General features: G+C 41.0%; 1 protein-coding gene across 1 annotated transcript in view; it reads right to left on the reverse strand.

Annotated features, from left to right (window-relative positions):
- The window catches only part of INTS3 (integrator complex subunit 3), an 883,995-nt gene that overhangs the window by 415,189 nt on the left and 442,566 nt on the right, over positions 1-26,240 (reverse strand). The window contains 4 exon segments of the mRNA XM_053719732.1: positions 261-380; positions 6,882-6,926; positions 19,305-19,408; positions 22,066-22,120. Of these exon segments, the coding sequence (XP_053575707.1) occupies positions 261-380; positions 6,882-6,926; positions 19,305-19,408; positions 22,066-22,120 (324 nt within the window).

Below are 26,240 nucleotides of genomic sequence, written 5' to 3' on the forward strand. Positions count from 1 at the left end.
CTTTGCTTCAGGCTTTATGTACACTTCTTCCAATATTAATTTATTTGCTTCAAGAGTGACCCTTCCTTCTTTTGGTTTTAAGGACATTTTAACAAATTAGTAATGGTGGCTCTTCACTCACCTAGTTTATTAGCACAACTGTTGTAAAACCATCTCTCACCAGCTACAACTTGTGACCCAACCTAAAAACTTGTCACCATATAGTAGAAGAGCTGTGACCTCATGCCTCACCAGACCAACAGGAGGTACAAATCCCTTACCTGGCCTTCAAGTAGTACAGCAGGTGGTATCCAATCTTTGGCTGCTTCTGGTAAAGCTCAGACAGCAGGTCCAGAAGTAATGAGAATCCACTATTATCTTCCTGCATCTGGATTAGATTTCTAGAGACAGTGTATAGTTAATTTCAGTTCTAGAGAATGAAAACTCCAACAACCAAAACAAAATGTTAAGAGGGTATTCTATATAACGTACATGTTTTTCTAATTTCTTTATTCCTATCATCTGTCTCAGAGAAAAGTACCTCTATGTAAACCTTGGCTACAGCATGTATATGTCTATAATGCTGATGGTGTCCAAAAGCAGCTATTATCTACAGTATTTACATGATCATTAACTTAATTACATTCCTAATCTGTATCCCTTATCTATATTGACTACAAATTTCAGTATGCATGACAGATATTCATTGCAATCCATGAGTGGCCCTGCTGTCTATGGCAAACCACATTCTCAAACATACAGACACAAACATTTCTTCATGAGATAGTCATACTCTGCTTTCCCTCACACGTATGCATCACTGTGAGTCTATATATACTGTCCACTATGTGAAATATGCTGCTCTTTTTGATATATCAACATGGGAGGTTAGGTACGCAATGGACAAACAGTGATTATTAATCAACACAACTTGTTTTTTATATATATATAACATAATTTATGCTTACCTGATAAATTCCTTTCTTCTGTAGTGTGATCAGTCCACGGGTCATCATTACTTCTGGGATATTACTCCTCCCCAACAGGAAGTGCAAGAGGATTCACCCAGCAGAGCTGCATATAGCTCCTCCCCTCTACGTCACTCCCAGTCATTCGACCAAGGACCAACGAGAAAGGAAAAGCCAAGGGTGAAGTGGTGACTGGAGTATAAATTAAAAAATATTTACCTGCCTTAAAAACAGGGCGGGTCGTGGACTGATCACACTACAGAAGAAAGGAATTTATCAGGTAAGCATAAATTATGTTTTCTTCTGTTAAGTGTGATCAGTCCACGGGTCATCATTACTTCTGGGATACCAATACCAAAGCAAAAGTACACGGATGACGGGAGGGATAGGCAGGCTCTTTATACAGAAGGAACCACTGCCTGAAGAACCTTTCTCCCAAAAATAGCCTCCGATGAAGCAAAAGTGTCAAATTTGTAAAATTTGGAAAAAGTATGAAGCGAAGACCAAGTTGCAGCCTTGCAAATCTGTTCAACAGAGGCCTCATTCTTGAAGGCCCAAGTGGAAGCCACAGCTCTAGTAGAATGAGCTGTAATTCTTTCAGGAGGCTGCTGTCCAGCAGTCTCATAAGCTAAACGAATTATGCTACGAAGCCAAAAAGAAAGAGAGGTAGCGGAAGCTTTTTGACCTCTCCTCTGCCCAGAGTAAATGACAAACAGAGAAGACGTTTGTCGAAATTCCTTAGTTGCCTGTAAGTAAAATTTTAGAGCACGGACTACATCCAGGTTGTGCAGTAGACGTTCCTTCCTTGAAGAAGGATTTGGGCATAAAGAAGGAACAACAATCTCTTGATTGATATTCCTGTTAGTAACTACCTTAGGTAAGAACCCAGGTTTAGTACGCAGGACTACCTTATCCGAATGAAAAATCAAATAAGGAGAATCACAATGTAAGGCTGATAATTCAGAGACTCTTCGAGCCGAGGAAATAGCCATTAAAAATAGAACTTTCCAAGATAACAACTTTATATCAATGGAATGAAGGGGTTCAAACGGAACGCCCTGTAAAACATTAAGAACAAGGTTTAAACTCCATGGTGGAGCAACAGTTTTAAACACAGGCTTAATCCTGGCCAAAGCCTGACAAAAAGCCTGGACGTCAGGAACTTCTGACAGACGTTTGTGTAACAGAATGGACAGAGCTGAGATCTGTCCCTTTAATGAACTAGCAGATAAACCCTTTTCTAAACCTTCTTGTAGAAAAGACAATATCCTAGGAATCCTAACCTTACTCCAAGAGTAACCTTTGGATTCACACCAATATAGGTATTTACGCCATATCTTATGGTAAATCTTTCTGGTAACAGGTTTCCTAGCCTGTATTAAGGTATCAATAACTGACTCAGAAAACCCACGTCTTGATAAAATCAAGCGTTCAATTTCCAAGCAGTCAGCTTCAGAGAAGTTAGATTTTGATGTTTGAAGGGACCCTGTATCAGAAGGTCCTGTTTCAGAGGTAGAGACCAAGGTGGACAGGATGACATGTCCACCAGGTCTGCATACCAAGTCCTGCGTGGCCACGCAGGTGCTATTAGAATCACTGATGCTCTCTCTTGTTTGATTCTGGCAATCAATCGAGGAAGCAACGGGAAGGGTGGAAACACGTAAGCCATCCTGAAGTCCCAAGGTGCTGTCAGAGCATCTATCAGGACTGCTCCTGGATCCCTGGATCTGGACCCGTAACGAGGAAGCTTGGCGTTCTGTCGAAACGCCATGAGATCTATCTCTGGTTTGCCCCAACGTCGAAGTATTTGGGCAAAGACCTCCGGATGAAGTTCCCACTCCCCCGGATGAAAAGTCTGACGACTTAAGAAATCCGCCTCCCAGTTCTCCACTCCCGGGATGTGGATTGCTGACAGGTGGCAAGAGTGAGACTCTGCCCAGCGAATTATCTTTGATACTTCCATCATAGCTAGGGAGCTTCTTGTCCCTCCCTGATGGTTGATGTAAGCTACAGTCGTGATGTTGTCCGACTGAAACCTGATGAACCCCCGAGTTGTCAACTGGGGCCAAGCCAGGAGGGCATTGAGAACTGCTCTCAATTCCAGAATGTTTATTGGCAGGAGACTCTCCTCCTGACTCCATTGTCCCTGAGCCTTCAGAGAATTCCAGACGGCACCCCAACCTAGAAGGCTGGCGTCTGTTGTTACAATTGTCCAGTCTGGTCTGCTGAATGGCATCCCCCTGGACAGATGTGGCCGAGAAAGCCACCATAGAAGAGAATTTCTGGTCTCTTGATCCAGATTCAGAGAAGGGGATAAGTCTGAGTAATCCCCATTCCACTGACTTAGCATGCACAGTTGCAGTGGTCTGAGGTGTAAGCGTGCAAAGGGTACTATGTCCATTGCCGCTACCATTAAGCCGATTACCTCCATGCATTGAGCCACTGACGGGTGTTGAATGGAATGAAGGGTGCGGCAAGCACTTTGAAGTCTTGTTAGCCTGTGCTCTGTCAGGTAAATCTTCATTTCTACAGAATCTATAAGAGTCCCCAGGAAGGGAACTCTTGTGAGTGGAACGAGTGAACTTTTCTTTTCGTTCACCTTCCATCCATGTGACCTTAGAAATGCCAGCACTAACTCTGTATGAGACTTGGCAGTTTGAAAGCTTGAAGCTTGTATCAGAATGTCGTCTAGGTATGGAGCTACCGAGATTCCCCGCGGTCTTAGTACCGCCAGAAGAGCACCCAGAACCTTTGTGAAGATTCTTGGAGCTGTAGCCAATCCGAATGGAAGAGCCACAAACTGGTAATGCCTGTCTAGGAAGGCAAACCTTAGGTACCGATAATGATCTTTGTGAATCGGTATGTGAAGGTAAGCATCTTTTAAATCTACAGTGGTCATGTACTGACCCTCTTGGATCATAGGTAAAATTGTCCGAATAGTCTCCATCTTGAACGATGGAACTCTTAGGAATTTGTTTAGGATCTTTAAGTCCAGGATTGGTCTGAAAGTTCCCTCTTTTTTGGGAACCACAAACAGATTTGAGTAAAACCCCTGTCCCTGTTCCGATCGTGGAACTGGATGGATTACTCCCATTAACAAGAGCTCTTGTACGCAGCGTAGAAACGCCTCTTTCTTTGTCTGGATTGTTGACAATCTTGACAGATGAAATCTCTCTCTTGGAGGAGAGTATTTGAAGTCCAGAAGGTATCCCTGAGATATTATCTCTAGCGCCCAGGGATCCTGAACATCTCTTGCCAAGCCTGGGCGAAGAGAGAAAGTCTGTCCCCCACTAGATCCGATCCCGGATCGGGGGCCCTCAATTCATGCTGTTTTAGGGGCAGCAGCAGGTTTCCTAGTTTGCTTGCCCTTGTTCCAGGACTGGTTAGGTTTCCAGCCTTGTCTGTAGCGAGCAACGGCTCCTTCCTGTTTTGGTGCAGAGGAAGTTGATGCTGCTCCTGCTTTGAAATTACGAAAGGAACGAAAATTAGACTGTCTAGTCTTGGCTTTGGCTTTGTCCTGAGGCAGGGCATGGCCTTTACCTCCTGTAATGTCAGCGATAATCTCTTTCAACCCGGGCCCGAATAAGGTCTGCCCTTTGAAAGGTATATTAAGCAATTTAGACTTAGAAGTAACATCAGCTGACCAGGATTTTAGCCACAGCGCCCTGCGTGCCTGAATGGCGAATCCTGAATTCTTCGCCGTAAGTTTAGTAAGATGTACTCCGAAATGAATGAATTAGCTAGTTTAAGGACTCTAAGCCTGTCCGTAATGTCGTCCAGAGTAGCTGAACCAATGTTCTCTTCCAGAGACTCAATCCAGAATGCCGCTGCAGCCGTGATCGGCGCAATGCATGCAAGGGGTTGCAATATAAAACCTTGTTGAACAAACATTTTCTTAAGGTAACCCTCTAACTTTTTATCCATTGGATCTGAAAAAGCACAGCTATCCTCCACCGGGATAGTGGTACGCTTAGCTAAGGTAGAAACTGCTCCCTCCACCTTAGGGACCGTTTGCCATAAGTCCCTTGTGGTGGCGTCTATTGGAAACATTTTTCTGAATATCGGAGGGGGTGAGAACGGCACACCGGGTCTATCCCACTCCTTAGTAACAATTTCAGTAAGTCTCTTAGGTATAGGAAAAACCTCAGTACTCGTCGGTACCGCAAAATATTTATCCAACCTACACATTTTCTCTGGTATTGCAACTGTGTTACAATCATTCAGAGCCGCTAACACCTCCCCTAGTAATACATGGAGGTTTTCCAGTTTAAATTTAAAATTTGAAATATCTGAATCCAGTCTGTTTGGATCAGAACCGTCACCCACAGAATGAAGTTCTCCGTCCTCATGTTCTGCCACCTGTGACGCAGTGTCTGACATGGCCCTAATATTATCAGCGCACTCTGTTCTCACCCCAGAGTGATCACGCTTACCTCTTAGTTCTGGTAATTTAGCCAAAACCTCAGTCATAACAGTAGCCATATCCTGTAATGTGATTTGTAATGGCCGCCCAGATGTACTCGGCGCTACAATATCACGCACCTCCCTCTGAGCGGGAGATGTAGGTACTGACACGTGAGGCGAGTTAGTCGGCATAACTCTCCCCTCGTTGTTTGGTGAAATTTGTTTAATTTGTACAGATTGACTTTTATTTAAAGTAGCATCAATACAGTTAGTATATAAATTTCTATTGGGCTCCACTTTGGCATTGCAACAAATGACACAGGTATCATCCTCTGAATCAGACATGTTTAACACACTAGCAAATAAACTTGCAACTTGGAAATACAATTCAATTAGAATAATATTAAAACGTACTGTGCCTTTAAGAAGCACAGAAGATCTATGACAGTTGAAAATTAATAAATTGAAACAGTTATAGCCTCAATCCTTGTAAACAACACAACTTTAGCAAAGGTTTAATCCCATTAGCAAAGATAACAAATTCTGAAAGCAGGAAACAAATTACAGAATAAACGTTTTTCATCTCAGTCAAACTATAATTCTCACAGCTCTGCTGAGAGAAATTACCTCCCTCAAAATAAGTTTTGAAGACCCCTGAGCTCTGTAGAGATGAACCGGATCATGCAGGGAATACAATGAGTTGCTGACTGAAATATTTGATGCGTAGTAAAAGCGCCAAAAAACGGCCCCTCCCCCTCACACACAGCAGTGAGGGAGAACAGAAACTGTCAGAAAACAGATTAAGAAACTGCCAAGTGGAAAAATAGTGCCCAAACATTTATTCACTCAGTACCTCAGCAAATGAAAACGATTTTACATTCCAGCAAAAACGTTAAACATAATCTCTAGTTATTAAACAGCTTTATGTATTTCTTACAGTGTAATTCTAGTGAAGTACCATTCCCCAGAATACTGAAGTGTAAAGTATACATACATGAAATTATATCGGTATGGCAGGATTTTCTCATCAATTCCATTGTCAGAAAATAAAAACTGCTACATACCTCTATGCAGATTCATCTGCCCGCTGTCCCCTGATCTGAAGTTTACCTCTCCTCAGATGGCCGAGAAACAGCAATATGATCTTAACTACTCCGGCTAAAATCATAACAAAAACTCTGGTAGATTCTTCTTCAAACTCTGCCAGAGAGATAATAACACACTCCGGTGCTATTTTAAAATAACAAACTTTTGATTGAAGATATAAAACTAAGTATAATCACCATAGTCCTCTCACACATCCTATCTAGTCGTTGGGTGCAAGAGAATGACTGGGAGTGACGTAGAGGGGAGGAGCTATATGCAGCTCTGCTGGGTGAATCCTCTTGCACTTCCTGTTGGGGAGGAGTAATATCCCAGAAGTAATGATGACCCGTGGACTGATCACACTTAACAGAAGAAATATATATATATATATATATATATATATATATACATATATATATGTATGTCTCATGCGTTCCAGCTTACCGAAATATCAGGTAGAGTGGTTTTCCAACAGACTCCTCAAGTGACCTGGAAAAGACAGATAGTTGTTGCAAGTGTCTTACCAATAGGATAGTAAAGAATAATGCTGATCATAAAAGTAATCATCAACTATTACAAGGGTATCAAATTAAAAGAACATGAATCCCAATATTTTTCTGTAATGATTCGGACATAACATACAATTTTAAACAACTTTCCAATTGCTTTATTCTTTTGGTATCCTTTGTAGAAGCAGCAGCAACACACTACTAGGAGCTAGCTGAACACAACAGGTAACCCAATGACAAGAGGCATATATGAGCCATCACCAATCAGCAGCAAGCTTCCAGTAGTACATTGTGGCTACTAAGCCTACCTAGGTATGCTTTTCAACAAAGGATGCCAAAAGAACAAAGCAAATGAGAAAATAGAAGTAAAATAGTAAGTTGTTTAAAACTGCAAGTTGAATCTGAATCATTAAATTTTATTTTGACTATACTGTCCCTTTATAGGGCCATTAAACTCAAATTGAAAGTCTAACACATTATTATAATATACATTAAGCATATTGCTGCCTTTTGCTGTTAAAAACATCAGAAAATTGTATGTTTTCCACTTTCTCTCAGGAAGTTTGACTTAGGGACAGAATTAGCATTATCCAAAAGTCCTAATCAGTTACAGGCTTGCTCATTTGAGCCTGCAACTGATATTTATGGTATGGCATAAACCACTGATTCATAACCTCTCTTTGCCAAGTTAGAGTATGAAAATCACCCTGGCTTATTCAACTGGGGTGACTGACAAGCCTTACTCTCAGGCAATTTGTTGCGTGCGGCCATGGGGCAGCATTGATAAATATGGGGAAAAAATGCACCCCACAATTTGTGATGAAATGTGGATAGGTTCACAACATGTTAACCCTTTCTGTACACAAATTGATAAATCTAGCTATTAATATTGTTACATTTTCTGTGAATTAGTTTCCCCCACACCTTGTCTCAATAGTCATTTGCTCTCTTCATGTGTCTCATCAATTTTGGCATCAACAATATTGTTAGGAAAAGCATTCTTTACAATACCAGTGTGTTAATATTATTGTGTGTGTGTGTGTATATATATATATATATATATATATATATATATATATATGTATGTATGTATGTTACGGGTTAAGTCAGATAGGATTACCTGGGTAAAACTGACATTAGCCCAGCTGCTATGGGTAAAGCCCGATGTAAGATCATACATTGGGCTTTACCAGGTAATCCTAGGATTACCCAAACGCTTGTGGATAAAGCTACCTGCTTAAAGGGACAGTCTACTCCAGAATTGTTATTGTTTAAAAAACATAATTTATGCTTACCTGATAAATTTATTTCTCTTGTAGTGTATCCAGTCCACGGATCATCCATTACTTGTGGGATATTCTCCTTCCCAACAGGAAGTTGCAAGAGGATCACCCATAGCTCCTCCCCTAACTGTCATATCCAGTCATTCGACCGAAAACAAACAGAGAAAGGAGAAACCATAGGGTGCAGTGGTGACTGTAGTTTAATTAAAATTTAGACCTGCCTTAAAAGGACAGGGCGGGCCGTGGACTGGATACACTACAAGAGAAATACATTTATCAGGTAAGCATAAATGATGTTTTCTCTTGTTAAGTGTATCCAGTCCACGGATCATCCATTACTTGTGGAATACCAATACCAAAGTTAAAGTACACGGATGATGGGAGGGACAAGGCAGGATTAAGCGGAAGGAACCACTGCCTGAAGAACCTTTCAACCCAAACAAAGCCTCCGAAGAAGCAAAAGTATCAAATTTGTAAAATTTTGAAAAAGTGTGAAGCAAAGACCAAGTCGCAGCCTTGCAAATCTGTTCAACAGAGGCCTCATTTTTGAAGGCCCAGGTGGAAGCCACAGCTCTAGTAGAATGAGCTGTAATCCTTTCAGGGGGCTGCTGTCCAGCAGTCTCATAGGCTAGGCTTATTACGCTCTGAAGCCAAAAGGAAAGAGAGGTTGCCGAAGCTTTTTGACCTCTCCTCTGTCCAGAGTAAACGACAAACAGGAAAGATGTTTGACAAAAATCCTTAGTAGCTTGTAAGTAAAACTTCAAGGCACGGACTACGTCCAGATTATGTAAAAGACGTTCCTTCTTTGAAGAAGGATTAGGGCACAACGATGGAACAACAATCTCTTGATTGATATTCTTGTTAGAAACCACCTTAGGTAAAAACCCAGGTTTGGTATGCAGAACTACCTTATCTGCATGAAAAATCAGATAGGGAGAATCACATTGTAAGGCAGATAGCTCAGAGACTCTCCGAGCCGAGGAAATAGCCATCAAAAACAGAACTTTCCAAGATAAAAGTTTAATATCAATGGAATGAAGGGGTTCAAACGGAACTCCTTGAAAAACCTTAAGAACCAAGTTTAAGCTCCACGGGGGAGCAACAGGTTTAAACACAGGCTTAAATCTAACCAAAGCCTGGCAAAATGCCTGGACGTCTGGAACCTCTGCCAGACGCTTGTGCAAAAGAATAGACAGAGCAGAAATCTGTCACTTTAAGGAACTAGCTGATAATCCTTTGTCCAAGCCCTCTTGGAGAAAAGACAATATTCTAGGAATCCTAACTTTACTCCATGAGTAAGTCTTGGATTCACACCAATAAAGATATTTACTCCATATCTTGTGGTAGATTTTCCTGGTAACAGGCTTTCGTGCCTGTATTAAAGTATCAATGACTGACTCGGAGAAGCCACGCTTTGATAGAATCAAGCGTTCAATCTCCATGCAGTCAGTTTCAGAGAAATTAGATTTGGATGATTGAAAGGACCTTGTATCAGAAGGTCCTGTCTTAGAGGCAGAGTCCATGGTGGAAAGGATGACATGTCCACTAGGTCTGCATACCAAGTCCTGCGTGGCCACGCAGGTGCTATCAGAATCACCGATGCTCTCTACTGTTTGATTTTGGCAATCAGTCGAGGGAGCAGAGAAAACGGTGGAAACATATAAGCCAGGTTGAAGAACCAAGGCGCTGCTAGAAGATCTATCAGCGTCGCTTCTGGGTCCCTGGACCTGGATCCGTAACAAGGAAGCTTGGCGTTCTGGCGAGACACCATGAGATCCAATTCTGGTTTGCCCCAACGGAGAACCAATTGAGCAAACACCTCCGGATGGAGTTCCCATTCCCCCGGATGAAAAGTCTGACGACTTAGAAAATCCACCTCCCAGTTCTCCACGCCTGGGATATGGATTGCTGACAGGTGGCAAGAGTGGTACTCTGCCCAGCGAATTATTTTTGAGACTTCTAACATCGCTAGGGAACTCCTGGTTCCCCCTTGATGGTTGATGTAAGCCACAGTCGTGATGTTGTCCGACTGAAATCTGATGAACCTCAGTGTTGCTAACTGAGGCCAAGCCAGAAGAGCATTGAATATCGCTCTTAACTCCAGAATATTTATTGGAAGGAGTTTCTCCTCCTGAGTCCACGATCCCTGTGCCTTCAGGGAATTCCAGACTGCACCCCAACCTAGAAGGCTGGCATCTGTTGTTACAATTGTCCAATCTGGCCTGCGAAAGGTCATACCTTTGGACAGGTGTACCCGAGACAACCACCAGAGAAGAGAATCTCTGGTCTCTTGATCCAGATTTAGCAGAGGGGACAAATCTGTGTAATCCCCATTCCACTGACTCAGCATGCATAATTGCAGCGGTCTGAGATGAAGGCGCACAAATGGCACTATGTCCATTGCCGCTACCATTAAGCCGATTACCTCCATACACTGAGCTACCGAAGGGCGCGGAATGGGGTGAAGAACACAGCAAGCATTTAGAAGTTTTGATAACCTGGACTCCGTCAGGTAAATTTTCATTTCTACAGAATCTATAAGAGTCCCTAAGAAGGAGACTCTTGTGAGTGGGGATAGAGAACTCTTTTCCTCGTTCACTTTCCACCCGTGCGACCTCAGAAATGCCAGAACTATCTCTGTATGAGACTTGGCAACTTGAAAGCTTGACGCCTGTATCAAGATGTCGTCTAGATACGGAGCCACCGCTATGCCTCGCGGTCTTAGAACCGCCAGAAGTGAGCCCAGAACCTTTGTAAAGATTCTCGGGGCTGTAGCCAACCCGAAGGGAAGAGCTACAAATTGGTAATGCCTGTCTAGAAAGGCAAACCTTAGAAACCGATGATGATCTTTGTGAATCGGTATGTGAAGGTAGGCATCCTTTAAGTCCACTGTGGTCATGTACTAACCCTCTTGGATCATGGCTAGGATGGTCCGAATAGTTTCCATTTTGAAAGATTGAACTCTGAGGAATTTGTTTAAGATCTTTAGATCCAAAATTGGTCTGAAGGTTCCCTCTTTTTTGGGAACCACAAACAGATTTGAATAAAAACCCTGTCCTTGTTCCGTCCGCGGAACTGGATGGATCACTCCCATAACTAGGAGGTCTTGCACACAGCGTAGGAATGCCTCTTTCTTTATCTGATTTGCAGATAGCCTTGAAAGATGAAATCTCCCTTGTGGAGGGGAAGCTTTGAAGTCCAGAAGATATCCCTGAGATATGATCTCCAACGCCCAGGGATCCTGAACATCTCTTGCCCACGCCTGGGCGAAGAGAGAAAGTCTGCCCCCTACTAGATCCGTCGCCAGATAGGGGGCCGTTCCTTCATGCTGTCTTAGAGGCAGCAGCAGGCTTTCTGGCCTGCTTGCCTTTGTTCCAGGACTGGTTAGGTTTCCAGGCCTGCTTAGATTGAGCAAAAGTTCCCTCTTGTTTTGAAGCGGAGGAAGTTGATGCTGCACCTGCCTTGAAATTTCGAAAGGCACGAAAATTAGATTGTTTGGCCTTTGCTTTGGCCCTGTCCTGAGGAAGGGTGTGACCCTTACCTCCAGTAATGTCAGCAATAATTTCCTTCAAACCAGGCCCGAATAAGGTCTGCCCCTTGAAAGGAATGTTGAGTAATTTAGACTTTGAAGTCACGTCAGCTGACCAAGATTTAAGCCATAGTGCCCTACGCGCTTGGATGGCGAATCCGGAATTCTTAGCCGTTAGTTTAGTCAAATGAACAATGGCATCAGAAACAAATGAGTTAGCTAGCTTAAGTGTTCTAAGCTTGTCAATAATTTCAGTCAATGGAGCTGTATGGATGGCCTCTTCCAGGGCCTCAAACCAGAATGCCGCCGCGGCCGTGACAGGCGCAATGCATGCAAGGGGCTGTAAAATAAAACCTTGTTGAATAAACATTTTCTTAAGGTAACCCTCCAATTTCTTATCCATTGGATCTGAAAAAGCACAACTGTCCTCAACCGGGATAGTAGTATGCTTTGCTAAAGTAGAAACTGCTCTCTCCACCTTAGGGACCGTCTTCCATAAGTCCCGTGTAGTGGCGTCTATTGGAAACATTTTTCTAAATATAGGAGGTGGGGGAAAAGGCACACCAGGTCTATCCCACTCCTTGCTAATAATTTCTGTAAGCCTTTTAGGTATAGGAAAAACATTAGTACACACCGGTACCGCATAGTATTTATCCAGCCTACACAATTTCTCTGGTACTGCAACTGTGTTACAGTCATTCAGAGCAGCTAATACCTCCCCAAGCAACACACGGAGGTTCTCAAGCTTAAATTTAAAATTAGAAATCTCTGAATCAGGATTCCCCAAATCAGAGATGTAACCCACAGACTGAAGCTCTCCGTCCTCATGATCTGCATATTGTGACGCAGTATCAGACATGGCCCTTACAGCATCTGCGCACTCTGTATTTCTGCTAACCCCAGAGCAATCGCGCTTGCCTCTTAATTCAGGCAACCTGGATAATACCTCTGACAGGGTATTATTCATGATTGCAGCCATGTCCTGCAAGGTAATCGCTATGGGCGTAAATGATGTAATTGACACTTTACTGACTGTTACAGACGAGGAACAGGACTTGGGAATTATTATTTCAGATGATTTACAACTTAGTAAACAATGTAGTAATGCAGCGAGTAAGGCTAGCAGAATGCTTGGATGTATTGGTAGAGGTATTTGCAGCAGAAATAGTAAGGTTCTTATGCCACTTTATAGATCATTAGTTAGGCCTCATCTTGAGTATTGTGTGCAGTTCTGGAGACCATATCTTCAGAAGGATATTAACAAACTTGAATCTCTGCAAAGGAGGGCTACCAAAATGGTACATGGTCTAAAAAATAAAACTTACCAGGATAGGCTCAATGACCTAAATATGTATAGCTTAGAGGAGAGAAGGGAAAGAGATGATATGATAGCAACTTTCGAGTACATTAAAGGGTTTAGTAAAACTGAGGCTGTGGGTATTTTACATAAAATGGAAAATTCAAGAACAAGGGGTCATGAGCTCAAGCTAAAGGGTAGTAGATTCAGGAGTAATTTGAGGAAGCACTTCTTTACAGAAAGAGTGATTGATTTATGGAATAAACTTCCTCAAGAGGTAGTAGCAACAAACACTGTGGGGGACTTTAAAAATGCATGGGACAAGCATAGGGCTATCCTACGAACTAGATAAGTTTATACTGTTAGGTAAGGTCGGGCAGACTTGCTGGGCCTATGGCTCTTATCTGCCGTCAATATCTATGTTTCTATATCTATGTTAATTGGCGCCATATTAGCGTGCATCCCCTGAGCGGGAGGCGAATGGTCTGACACGTGGGGAGAGTTAGTCTGCGTAACTTCCCCCTCGTCAGAATCTTCTGGTGATATTTCTTTTATAGTTAAAGACTGATCTTTACTGTTTAAGGTGAAATCAATACATTTAGTACACATTCTCCTATGGGGCTCTACCATGGCTTTCAAACATAATGAACAAGTAGTTTCCTCTGTGTCAGACATGTTTAAACAGACTAGCAATGAGACTAGCAAGCTTGGAAAACACTTTAAACAAGTTTACAAGCAATATAAAAAACGTTACTGCACCTTTAAGAAACACAAATTTTGTCAAAATTTGAAATAACAGTGAAAAAAGGCAGTTACACTAACAAAATTTTTACAGTGTATGTAACAAGTTAGCAGAGCATTGCACCCACTTGCAAATGGATGATTAACCCCTGAATACCCAAAACTGAATAATAAAAGACAAAAACATTTTTTTTTATTTTTTTTTTCAAACAGTCACAACAACTGCCACAGCTCTACTGTGGCTTTTTACCTCCCTCAAAAACGACTTTGAAGCCTTTTGAGCCCTCCAGAGATGTCCTGGATCATGCAGAGGGAAGCTGAATGTCTCTGTCAGTATTTTTATCTGCACAGAAAAGCACTAAAAAAGGCCCCTCCCACTCATATTACAACAGTGGAAGGCCTAAGGAAACTGTTACTAGGCAAAATTCAAGCCAGCCATGTGGAAAAAAACTAGGCCCCAATAAGTTTTATCACCAAATACATATAAAAACGATTAAACATGCCAGCAAACGTTTTATATTACATTTTTATAAGAGTATGTATCTCTATTAATAAGCCTGATACCAGTCGCTATCACTGCATTTAAGGCTTTACTTACATTAGTTCGGTATCAGCAGCATTTTCTAGCAAATTCCATCCCTAGAAAAATATTAACTGCACATACCTTATTGCAGGAAAACCTGCACGCCATTCCCTCTCTGAAGTTACCTCACTCCTCAGAATATGTGAGAACAGCCATGGATCTTAGTTACTTCTGCTAAGATCATAGAAAACGCAGGCAGATTCTTCTTCTAAATACTGCCTGAGATAAACAGTACACTCCGGCACCATTTAAAAATAAACTTTTGATTGAAGAATAAACTAAGTATAAAACACCACACTCCTCTTACGACCTCCATCTTGGTTGAGGCTTGCAAGAGAATGACTGGATATGACAGTTAGGGGAGGAGCTATATAGCAGCTCTGCTGTGGGTGATCCTCTTGCAACTTCCTGTTGGGAAGGAGAATATCCCACAAGTAATGGATGATCCGTGGACTGGATACACTTAACAAGAGAAAGATAGATAATCCCTTTATTACCCATTCGCCAGTTTTGCATAACTAATACGGTTATATTAATACACTTTTTACCTCTGTGATTATCTTGTATCTAAGCCTCTGCAGACTGTCCCCTTATTTCAGTTCTTTTGCCAGACATGCATTTTAGCCAAGCACTGCTGAATCTTAGGTAACCCCATGGGCATGAGCACAATGTTATCAATATGGTACACATGAACTAATGGCCTCTATCTGTTAAAAACGGTCAAATGCAATCAGATGAGAGGCAGCCTTTAAGGGAAATTAACATATGAGCCTACCTAGGTTCAACTAAGAATACCAAGAAAACAAAGCACATTTGATGATAAAAGTTAATTGAAAAGTTGTTTTAAAAATGTCATGCCCTATATGAATAATGTCCCTTTATAGTTAATCACAGCGCTCATAACAGCTACAGAACTTAAAGGGCCATAATACCCAAATGTTTAAACACTTGAAAGTGATGCAGCATAGCTGTAAAAAGCTGATTAGAAAATATCACCTGAACATCTCTATGTAAAAAAGAAAGATATTTTACCTCAAAAGTTCCTCAGTAGCCACCTCCCATTGTAAAGGATTTCTAAGCAGCATTTTCGTGTGTTTGTCCTGGGACATCTGAAGGGACTAGCATCGTGCACTCTCATATTATTTCACCAATCAGGTAAAGGAAGCTTACTATGAAATCTCATGAGAGTTAAGTGAAATCTCATGAGATCACAGTAAGAGTTCATGACCTCAGCACTGCTGATGCTGATTGGCTGCTGTTCATTTCTTCATTTTTTTACCTGCAGCTGGGAGCAGCTGAGTATAACTTTTTACACAGAACTTACTCTGCTGAGCTGAGGAGATTGTGAGGTAAAATATCTTCCTTTTTTACATAGAGATGCTCAGGTGATATTTTCCTGTCAGCTTTTTACAGTTATACTGCATCAGTTTCAAGTGATTTAGCATATGAGTATTATGTCCCTTTAATCTCTAACCGCACATATATACAGTGCACTGTAATTCCCCCAACTTCACTATTTGCTTTGCCTCTGCCTGGGGGGTTCAAAGGGGGCACCATGCCGATCCTCTGGAATCTATCCCAAGTGAACCTTGAGGATTGAGGCTTAAAAGGGGGGCTTTGCACCGCTTGAACCCCCCAGGCTGATAGTGAAGATGGGGGAATTAATTACAATGAAAGCATAAGATTTATCCAGAAGTGTTTGGGTAATCCTAAAATTACCCTAGGAGTACTCGGGTATGGTAAAGCCCGATGTATGATTTTACATTGGGCTTTAGCCACAGCCGCTGGGTAATGCCAGTTTTACCCAGGTAATCGTAGGATTACCCGATATCTGACTTTACCTGTAACACACACACACACACACATATATATATATATATATATATATATATATATATATATATATATATATATATATATATATATATTACAATGGTGATTACAATAGAATGTATTTTTGTTTGAATACCTGTTTAATAAATTATTCATTATTAACTAAGCTGACATTGTGCTAAACCACCTTAAAGGAAGAGATGAGGGCTATATGTGTGTATTAGTTTGTGATTGGTTAGTAAGTGTCTTTATTCTCTGGGGGACAAATAAATCAATGAAAAGAAAATAACCCATAAAATAATATGCTAATTTGAAATAATAAAGTTAATTGGAAATATCCTGTCAGATACGAAGGTGCATTATCATGCAACTTAAAATTTGTTTCTAATGTCCTTATAAGATACTTGAGATGTTCATAGAAAATGAAATCCAAATACAGAAACTCCCAATTGTGCCATAAATAGCCATTCCAAAGATTACATTATAGAAAGAGTGGCTAACACACTCAAAGCTGTCACAGAGATTCAAACAAACCTGATACATATAGGAAATAACTACTAAACTACTAAATCAAGCAAAAACAAACAGCTGTTCCACATTTTGCAATATTCTTCCTTTAGTAAAAATACTTCTGGTAAAGGTCATTACTGGTTTAAGCAGCATACACACATATGCAGTGTCACACTACATATTTTTAGATAGTTAGCAGTGGTTTGAATGACACAAATGAAGACTTCTGACAAAATTACACACCACCGTCAGCTCTCTGAGCAGGCACGGTATTTGAATCTGGAGTCAAGTGTAGCATATGCCGCTGAAACAGTAACAACTTTTACTAGAAGCATGTTTGCTAATGGATGTATATTGCAAAAATGCTTCAAATTGAAATGAATACATGCACATTTCAGTTTTAACTGTCAACCATTTAAAGGCCGTAAAAATGTAATCAAAAATACACACAGGGCTGCTAGAGGGGTACCCACAAAGCTAACATGCAAAAGAGCTTGAACGCTATAAACAGCTTTGCTATATTCAGGAATCCATAAACATGATATACAGAACAACCAAACATATGACATCTGCAAAAGGGGTCCCATAATCTGAGAAATCTTGATTCACCAGTTTACATACATCCACACAATTCCCAACCACTTCTACAGCATTTTTTACAGTTCACAAACAATTCACAACCTTTCCACGTCTTATATTAATCCATACAGTTCACAGTCATTTTCCTGTTCAGAGACATCCACACAGCTCAGGTATGCCCAGAATTCACAGCATATTCTCCAAATCAGCAAAGATTGCTAACTATAATCACCATCATTAGCAGAATTCAAAGCCTCTTATCCAGCATACAAACTTGCAATTCAATTTCCAAAATTTTAAAAAATGCCCATATAATTTATAACCTCTTACACAAATGTCCTACTCAAAGCAGAGGTATCCACACTTCAATCCTTGTCCTTGGTTTACAGATATCCATATATTGCAACCACATTCAAGATTCTTGCAACAGACTTCCAGATTCTTTGTGAGATCTGAGATTTTTACACAAACACATTATTTATATATTTTGTGTGTGTGCATCCACTCACATCGTGTACATTTCTAATAATTGGTTGGAATCCCCTTTACCCCTAAAGCAACCTGATTTCTTTGTGGCAAAGATTCAATGAGGTGTTGGCAACATTCATTAAGAGATTCTGGTGCACGTTAACATGATAACATGATGCAATTGCTGAAGTCAGTTGCCCATTCATGCTGAAATTTCTCCTTCTACTTATCTCAAAGGTGCTTTACTGTACTAAGATCTGGTGACTGTGGAGGCAACTGGAGTACACTAAACCCAGTGGGCTCCATTTAGCAGTTTTGGGGCCTTTGTGGTGCAAGCTCACTCATGCAAACCTGCTAGCTGATAGTTAAGATTTAGTGGCCGTAACACCACGAATAACCTTTCTTCTACCTCACATATGGTGGCGTTGAATCACCGAAAACTCACACAAGAGCAGGGGGCATCACTGCACAAGTGCTTGCTTGTACAATTATATATGTGGGCAGCTGAGGAGCCCTAGTTGGGAACTATGCCCGTCCACAATATAATAAATGGCATCCATTATGTTCTGGAACCAGCTTGAGATAGTATGTGCTTTGTGACATAGCATCTTAACCATGTGTGCATGATTTTATGCATTAAGGTGCACACGATTTTATGCACTGCTGCCATATTATTGACTGATATTAGCATTGATGAGCAGGTTTACCTAATAAGGTGTCCACTGAGTGCATGAATGTATATATGAGGAAAGGGACAGGAGGAAAGGGAGGGAAAGAGAGGGGGTACATGCACATATATACACACTTTCTAAGTACCACACATTCCACAGCCACTTCTCCAACTCCGACCAACACACTAAAATTCAGTCATCACAGCCTTTTCCTAAATTCAAGTCTTACACTTACTTCAGTCTCTTATAAAGAAAACATATATACGCTTAAAAAATGACTACAAACTTCACAAATGCTCCACCAGCTCAACAATACATACTGCCCAAACAGTTTCAAAATTTTCAACTTTTATTTATAGACTTCTCACCATCTCATGCAAATCATCAATTATTCAGATAGTGGAACAAATCAGCTTCTTCCCAAAACCAAAAGGGGTTAAACACAGGCTCGCTAGTATTAAAATGACATATTGTAACAAATTGCAGCATGTAATCCTTCCACTATAATGTCCATTAAAACATTTAAAAAACTGCTTCCAAGCTCACAGACCATAAATCAACACAAAGACTTCACAGCAGTCTTCAGAGTTCACACTTCAAAACCTCCTCCAAGTACACAGCCATAAACCCATCTCATAGCCTTCTCCAGCTCTCACACCACAAATTTATAAGACCAAAAAACTTAACACCATATAGTGTTCCCATCAGCTAAGTAGAGGACATTCTCTTCAGGTGAAAGACAACTTAACGCACAGCCTTTCCCCATCATACATATTTAAGGTTCATCACAATCCTAACATGCCCAGTAACCAGATAGTATGAGTGTATTAACTGCAGCCGATTATCATAATAGGTCAATCTTACTCTTCTGTAATTTCCTCTGGCAGAACCTCGCCTCGAAAGTGGCCTTTAAATAATTCTTGCAGACATGATGCCAGGACCGATAACTGCTCTGAGTCAAAATCATCCTGTAGGGAAAGATGCATGAAGGAATGAGAGGTGGGAGAGAATTGTAGGTGAGAGAAAGGAGAGAATGAGCAGAAGAAACAAGTAGTGAAGTTGAGAAGTACATAAACGGAAATAAATGGTAGACAATGAATGGATAGCAAAAGGTTAAAAAATACTAAAATAGAAGAAGGGGATAAAGGAGGAGAGAAGGAATTGGGGATAAAGAATGAAGTGAAGCAACAGAGGGAGAAGATTAAGGTAGAGTCCAAATATAAAGAAGGAAGAGGTAATGATTGATTAAGGGTGGAAGACTAAAATGATCAATAAAGACAGTTGGCCAAGAGAATGTCAAAGTGACAAAGAGATAGTAATATGATTCCATAACTCCAAGAACTGAGAGAGCTCTTTAGAACTTTTTTTATTTGTAGCATCAGGCTATACCTATCAAGCAATCATTTCTATCTAAAAGCCACGGGGATGAGTGAATAGTTTCATAGAAGGGGGCAGAGGTGGTTGATTTAATAATATGTTTCAACACAATTGAATAATACAGGGAGTGCAGAATTATTAGGCAAGTTGTATTTTTGAGGATTAATTTTATTATTGAACAACAACCATGTTCTCAATGAACCCAAAAAACTCATTAATATCAAAGCTGAATAGTTTTGGAAGTAGTTTTTAGTTTGTTTTTAGTTATAGCTATTTTAGGGGGATATCTGTGTGTGTAGGTGACTATTACTGTGCATAATTATTAGGCAACTTAACAAAAAGCAAATATATACCCATTTCAATTATTTATTTTTACCAGTGAAACCAATATATCATCTCAATATTCACAAATATACATTTCTGACATTCAAAAACAAAACAAAAACAAATCAGTGACCAATATAGCCACCTTTCTTTGCAAGGACACTCAAAAGCCTGCCATCCATGGATTCTGTCAGTGTTTTGATCTGTTCACCATCAACATTGCATGCAGCAGCAACCACAGCCTCCCAGACACTGTTCAGAGAGGTGTACTGTTTTCCCTCCTTGTAAATCTCACATTTGATGATGGACCACAGGTTCTCAATGGGGTTCAGATCAGGTGAACAAGGAGGCCATGTCATTAGATTTTCTTCTTTTATACCCTTTCTTGCCAGCCACGCTGTGGAGTACTTGGACGCGTGTGATGGAGCATTGTCCTGCATGAAAATAATGTTTTTCTTGAAGGATGCAGACTTCTTCCTGTACCACTGCTTGAAGAAGATGTCTTCCAGAAACTGGCAGTAGGACTGGGAGTTAAGCTTGACTCCATCCTCAACCCGAAAAGGCCCCACAAGCTCATCTTTGATGATACCAGCCCAAACCAGTACTCCACCTCCACCTTGCTGGCGTCTGAGTCGGACTGGAGCTCTCTGCCCTTTACCAATCCAGCCACGGGCCCATCCATCTGGCCCATCAAGACTCACTCTCATTTCATCAGTCCATAAAACCTTAGAAAAATCAGTCTTGAGATATTTCTTGGCCCAGTCTTGACGTTTCAGCTTGTGTGTCTTGTTCAGTGGTGGTCGTCTTTCAGCCTTTCTTACCTTGGCCATGTCTCTGAGTATTGCACACCTTGTGCTTTTGGGCACTCCAGTGATGTTGCAGCTCTGAAATATGGCCAAACTGGTGGCAAGTGGCATCTTGGCAGCTGCATGCTTGACTTTTCTCAGTTCATGGGCAGTTATTTTGCGCCTTGGTTTTTCCACACGCTTCTTGCGACCCTGTTGACTATTTTTAATGAAACGCTTGATTGTTCGATGATCACGCTTCAGAAGCTTTGCAATTTTAAGAGTGCTGCATCCCTCTGCAAGATATCTCACTATTTTGACTTTTCTGAGCCTGTCAAGTCCTTCTTTTGACCCATTTTGCAAAAGGAAAGGAAGTTGCCTAATAATTATGCACACCTGATATAGGGTTTTGATGTCATTAGACCACACCCCTTCTCATTACAGAGATGCACATCACCTAATATGCTTAATTGGTAGTAGGCTTTCGAGCCTATACAGCTTGGAGTAAGACAACATGCATAAAGAGCATGATGTGGTCAAAATACTCATTTGCCTAATAATTCTGCACTCCCTGTATGTTTGGAATATGCTAATATAAACGGAATATAATACTAACTATAGGGACATTGTCTGATTGGGGCAGAGGCATAGTTTGACTGGTGGGGGAGGGGCGTTCTGATCTGGGAGGCAGTGGTATGATCTCACCTGGGGGTGGCAAAGTCTGACCTTTAAAGAGAGGGGTAGAGGTACAGGAACATTCTGACGTGAGGGGGCATAAACAGTCTCATATGGGGGACAGGAAAACATTTTTGGATTTGGACTAATTTAATACCGAATATTTTACTGTATTGTCTTCATGTGTAAGAATTGATATAATATTTATATTCAGTTTGCCATGGATTTGTTTTATTAACGCACTGATATCTACCCAGGAATGTAACCGGATTTATACAGGTGATCCACAGGTGTTCTACCTCTCTGATGATGTGTGCAATTAACATGCAAAATATAAGAACTAATATTTTTCTCACACTTGAATTGTTACTTTTTGTTCATATGATTTATTAAAAAAATAAAAAATGTTCTCTTCTCGGGACAGGGAACGAATACAGTTTCTAATAAGTACAGCTTGCACTCACCTCCAGGATCTGCTCCACTATATCCTGCATGACCTCACACTGCGCCTCCATGTCACTGGAAAACAAAAGTGGAAGACAAGTATTGATTTTAGCATGAAAAAATATAGATGCATGCACAGTAACACGAAAGTCATAAATATTAACAGAATGTATGGGGTTCTTGTACGGATATAATCTGCAATTAGTGAGTCTGGGGAGACAGGAGTTAGGCATAATGAATGTTTAGGAGGGAATAAAATGTTACAGAAGATGGAATATTGATATTGTTGTTATACACTGATACACATGCTGAGCTCCTATGATCCAACTAAGTTTACTCTTCAAAAAAAATTGGATAACAGAGCATGCAATTTAAAAAAAAAAAAGTTTCTAATTTATTTCTATCTAAACCATGAAAGATTAATTTTGACTTCACTATCCCAGCTGCTGCAGCCCACCGGGAAATCTCCTGGTAGGCCAATCAGGCACTGTTTAAGCTCCACTTAAACTAGATAAACAATCAAGGTTTAAAACAACCTGGTATTAATAAGCTCACTATCAGTTTGAAACTTTCCATTTGTATAAACAAAGAAAAACAGACAATAACAGAGATTGTTTGCTCCCTATAGAAGCTATAGGAGATAGCAGTAGCAAAGCATTTAGGGCCAATCACAATCCTTATTTTAGTACTTTTTTAGCTTTAAAAAAACATTTGCCTAGGCAAAAGCCTTATGCATAATTAGAAGTCAGGCAAATAGTTTTTTAGAAATTCAAATTACATGTGCATTATTTTTTAGCTTTTAAAGCCAACAGCACTCTGAAGGTGGCCCTGTTCACCAATAGGTTCCCAGGCACCCAAGAAAAGTGTCCCCTGCTCACAAAAACACATCCAATTATGCTCAAAAAGTGGCACCCATTGACCCCAGGAATGTGGTCCCTGTTTGTCGCCAATAGGGGCCGAGGCATCCCAAGAAAGTAGTCCCTGCTTGCCAATAGGCACCCAGTGAAAGTGATCCCTGCTCACAAATATGTGCCCAGGCACCTCGGGAAAGTAGCCCCTGTACACAGGACACCCCAGGAATGTGGCCACCGCTCGCCAATAGGCACCCCAGGAAAGTGACCCCTGATAACCAATAGTAACTCGAGGATGCCAGGGAAACTAATAGCAACAAGGGCCCACTTTTCCGGGGTACTTGTGTGCATTTTGGTGAGCAGGGGCCACTTGCCTGGGCATCTATAGGTGAGCAGGGGCAACTGACACCATCTATAAGCAAGCAGTGACCATTTTTCCAGAACACCTGGGTATCTATTGGCAAGCAGCGCCTACTTTCCCATGCCTGGACATGCATTGGTGAGTACAGGCCACTTTCATAGAGGATTTCTAGGCAGCTATTGATGAGCAGGGGAAACTTTCTCTGGGTGTCTAGATACCATTTGGCATGCTGGGGCCATTTTGCTTGAGGGTCTGGGCACGTATTGGAGAACAGGAGCTACTTTCCTTGAGGTTTCCTAGGTGGCATTTAGTGAGCAGATGCCACTTTCCTGGGTTGCCTAGGCGTCTATTGACGAGCTGGGGCCACTTTCCTCAAGGCTTTCTAGAAAGCTATTAGCAAGCAGTGACCACTTTCCTTCAGTGCCTATTGACGAGCTCGTGCCACCTTCCTGGAGTGCCTGGGCACCTAATAGCAAGCAGGGGCTACTTTCCCAGGGTGCTTGTGCATGCATTGGTGAGTACAGGCCACTTTCATAGAGGATTTCTAGGCAGCTATTGATGAGCAGGAGCCATTTCCCTGGGGTACCTACTGTAGGTACATATTGGCGAGCAGGGGGGCCATTACCCTAGGGTACATGAGTGTCTGTTGGCAAGCTGGGGCCAGTATCACCACCTATTAGCAAGCAGGGGCCAATATCCAGGAGTACCTGGGGACCTATTGGCGAGAATGGGCCGTTTTCCCTGGGAGCCTGGGCGCATATTGGTGAGCAGGTGCCATTTTACTTGAGGGTTCCTAGGTGGCTAGATATTGGTGAGCAGGGTCACTTTACTTGAGGGTTCATAGTTGGGTAGCTTTCAAGAGAATGCCTGGGCGGCTACTGCTATTGGTGAGCAGAAGCCTCTTTCCTAGGTTGCCTGGGCCCCTATTTCCTAGGCAAATGGCTTTGAAAAAACATAAAACATGCAAAATTATTTGTCTGAAATTACTATTTGACTGCCGCATATATATAATTCTTATATTTTATTTTTTTAAGTTTGTCAGTATCTGGATAAGAAGAGAATGATAAAATAATCGTACAAGTAAATTCAAAATTAAATATTCATGGTACAGATACAGAATGCAACTTTAGAAAAAAATGTGCTTAGTTTTCTTGGTATCTTTTGTTGAAGAGTAAACCTAGCTAGCCTTAGAGGAACTCAGTGTCTTTAGTATTGTATTATTGTTTGCAACAATGTATAATAGTATTATAAACATTGCAGTTTTCTCTTTACAACATTAGATATACTTTAAGCAGACCAACAAGAGGGCTGGATCATGTGGTTGAAATACTATTGAACCAGAAGGCTCAGCTACAAAGGGGCTCATGTGAAACCAGTCAAAAAGAACAACTTAAATAGTAACTGTACAAGCTGAAGGACTATACATGGCCCTGTATGATCAAACAAGCTTTTTGGACACAGATCTGCCAACCATACTTCTAAAGAGTCTAATCACCATGTCAGTGTGACAGATGGCTAATCCCTCTGATGATGCATTACCAGCATACATCATCCAGAAAAGTGGCCTTGAAGACCATGGTCTTTGCGAGAGGAGTGTAAATACCTCTGGAGTTGTACTAAGACCACACAGAAAAAAACTGAATAGCTCCACAGCAAACATGAGGAGCATGAAATTATCTTAGTGGATGAGAATGTGCGTCATGATCCTTGATGTATAATGTTTAAAGGTATAGAGAGGTCAAAACTGAAATGTTAATGGGTGCATTTCAATTTTAAATAAAAATATTTTTGCAATATAATTACATTAACAAAAAAGCTTCTAATTAAAGTTATCACTGGTTTTCAGTGCCATACGCACGCTGGTATGACCCGTGCACCATTATTTAAACACCACGCCTGGCCAGATTGCTGGCTGTGGAGTGTATTGCATCTGTGAAGACAATCTGCGTCATACAAGCCACTGCTGACTCTGCTGTTTTAATACTGGTGCACAGGCCCTCACAGCATATGTGTGTATGCCATTGAAAAACAGCAATAACTTTTACCAGAATCAATTTTTGGTAATGGAAGTATACTGCAAAAAACAATTTATGTAAGAACTTACCTGATAAATTAATTCTTTCATATTAGCAAGAGTCCATGAGCTAGTGACGTATGGGATATACATTCCTACCAGGAGGGGCAAAGTTTCCCAAACCTTAAAATGCCTATAAATACACCCCTCACCACACCCACAATTCAGTTTAACGAATAGCCAAGAAGCGGGGTGATAAGAAAAAAGTGCGAAAGCATATAAAATAAGGAATTGGAATAATTGTGCTTTATACAAAAAAATCATAACCACCACAAAAAAGGGCGGGCCTCATGGACTCTTGCTAATATGAAAGAAATGAATTTATCAGGTAAGTTCTTACATAAATTATGTTTTCTTTCATGTAATTAGCAAGAGTCCATGAGCTAGTGACGTATGGGATAATGACTACCCAAGATGTGGATCTTTCCACACAAGAGTCACTAGAGAGGGAGGGATAAAATAAAGACAGCCAATTCCTGCTGAAAATAATCCACACCCAAAATAAAGTTTAATGAAAAACATAAGCAGAAGATTCAAACTGAAACCACTGCCAGAAGTACTTTTCTACCAAAAACTGCTTCAGAAGAAGAAAACACATCAAAATGGTAGAATTTAGAAAAAATATGCAAAGAGGACCAAGTTGCTGCTTTGCAAATCTGATCAATCGAAGCTTCATTCCTAAACGCCCAGGAAGTAGAAACTGACCTAGTAGAATGAACTGTAATCCTTAGAGGCGGAGTTTTACCCGACTCGACATAAGCATGATGAAATAAAGATTTCAACCAAGATGCCAAAGAAATGGCAGAAGCTTTCTGGCCTTTTCTAGAACCGGAAAAGATGACAAATAATACAAAGCTCTAACAGCATCCAAAGAATGCAATGATTTCTCCTAGAATTCATAGGATTAGG

Source organism: Bombina bombina, chromosome 1 (genome assembly GCF_027579735.1).
Source record: "Bombina bombina isolate aBomBom1 chromosome 1, aBomBom1.pri, whole genome shotgun sequence".
Classification (NCBI taxonomy): Eukaryota; Metazoa; Chordata; class Amphibia; order Anura; family Bombinatoridae; genus Bombina; species Bombina bombina.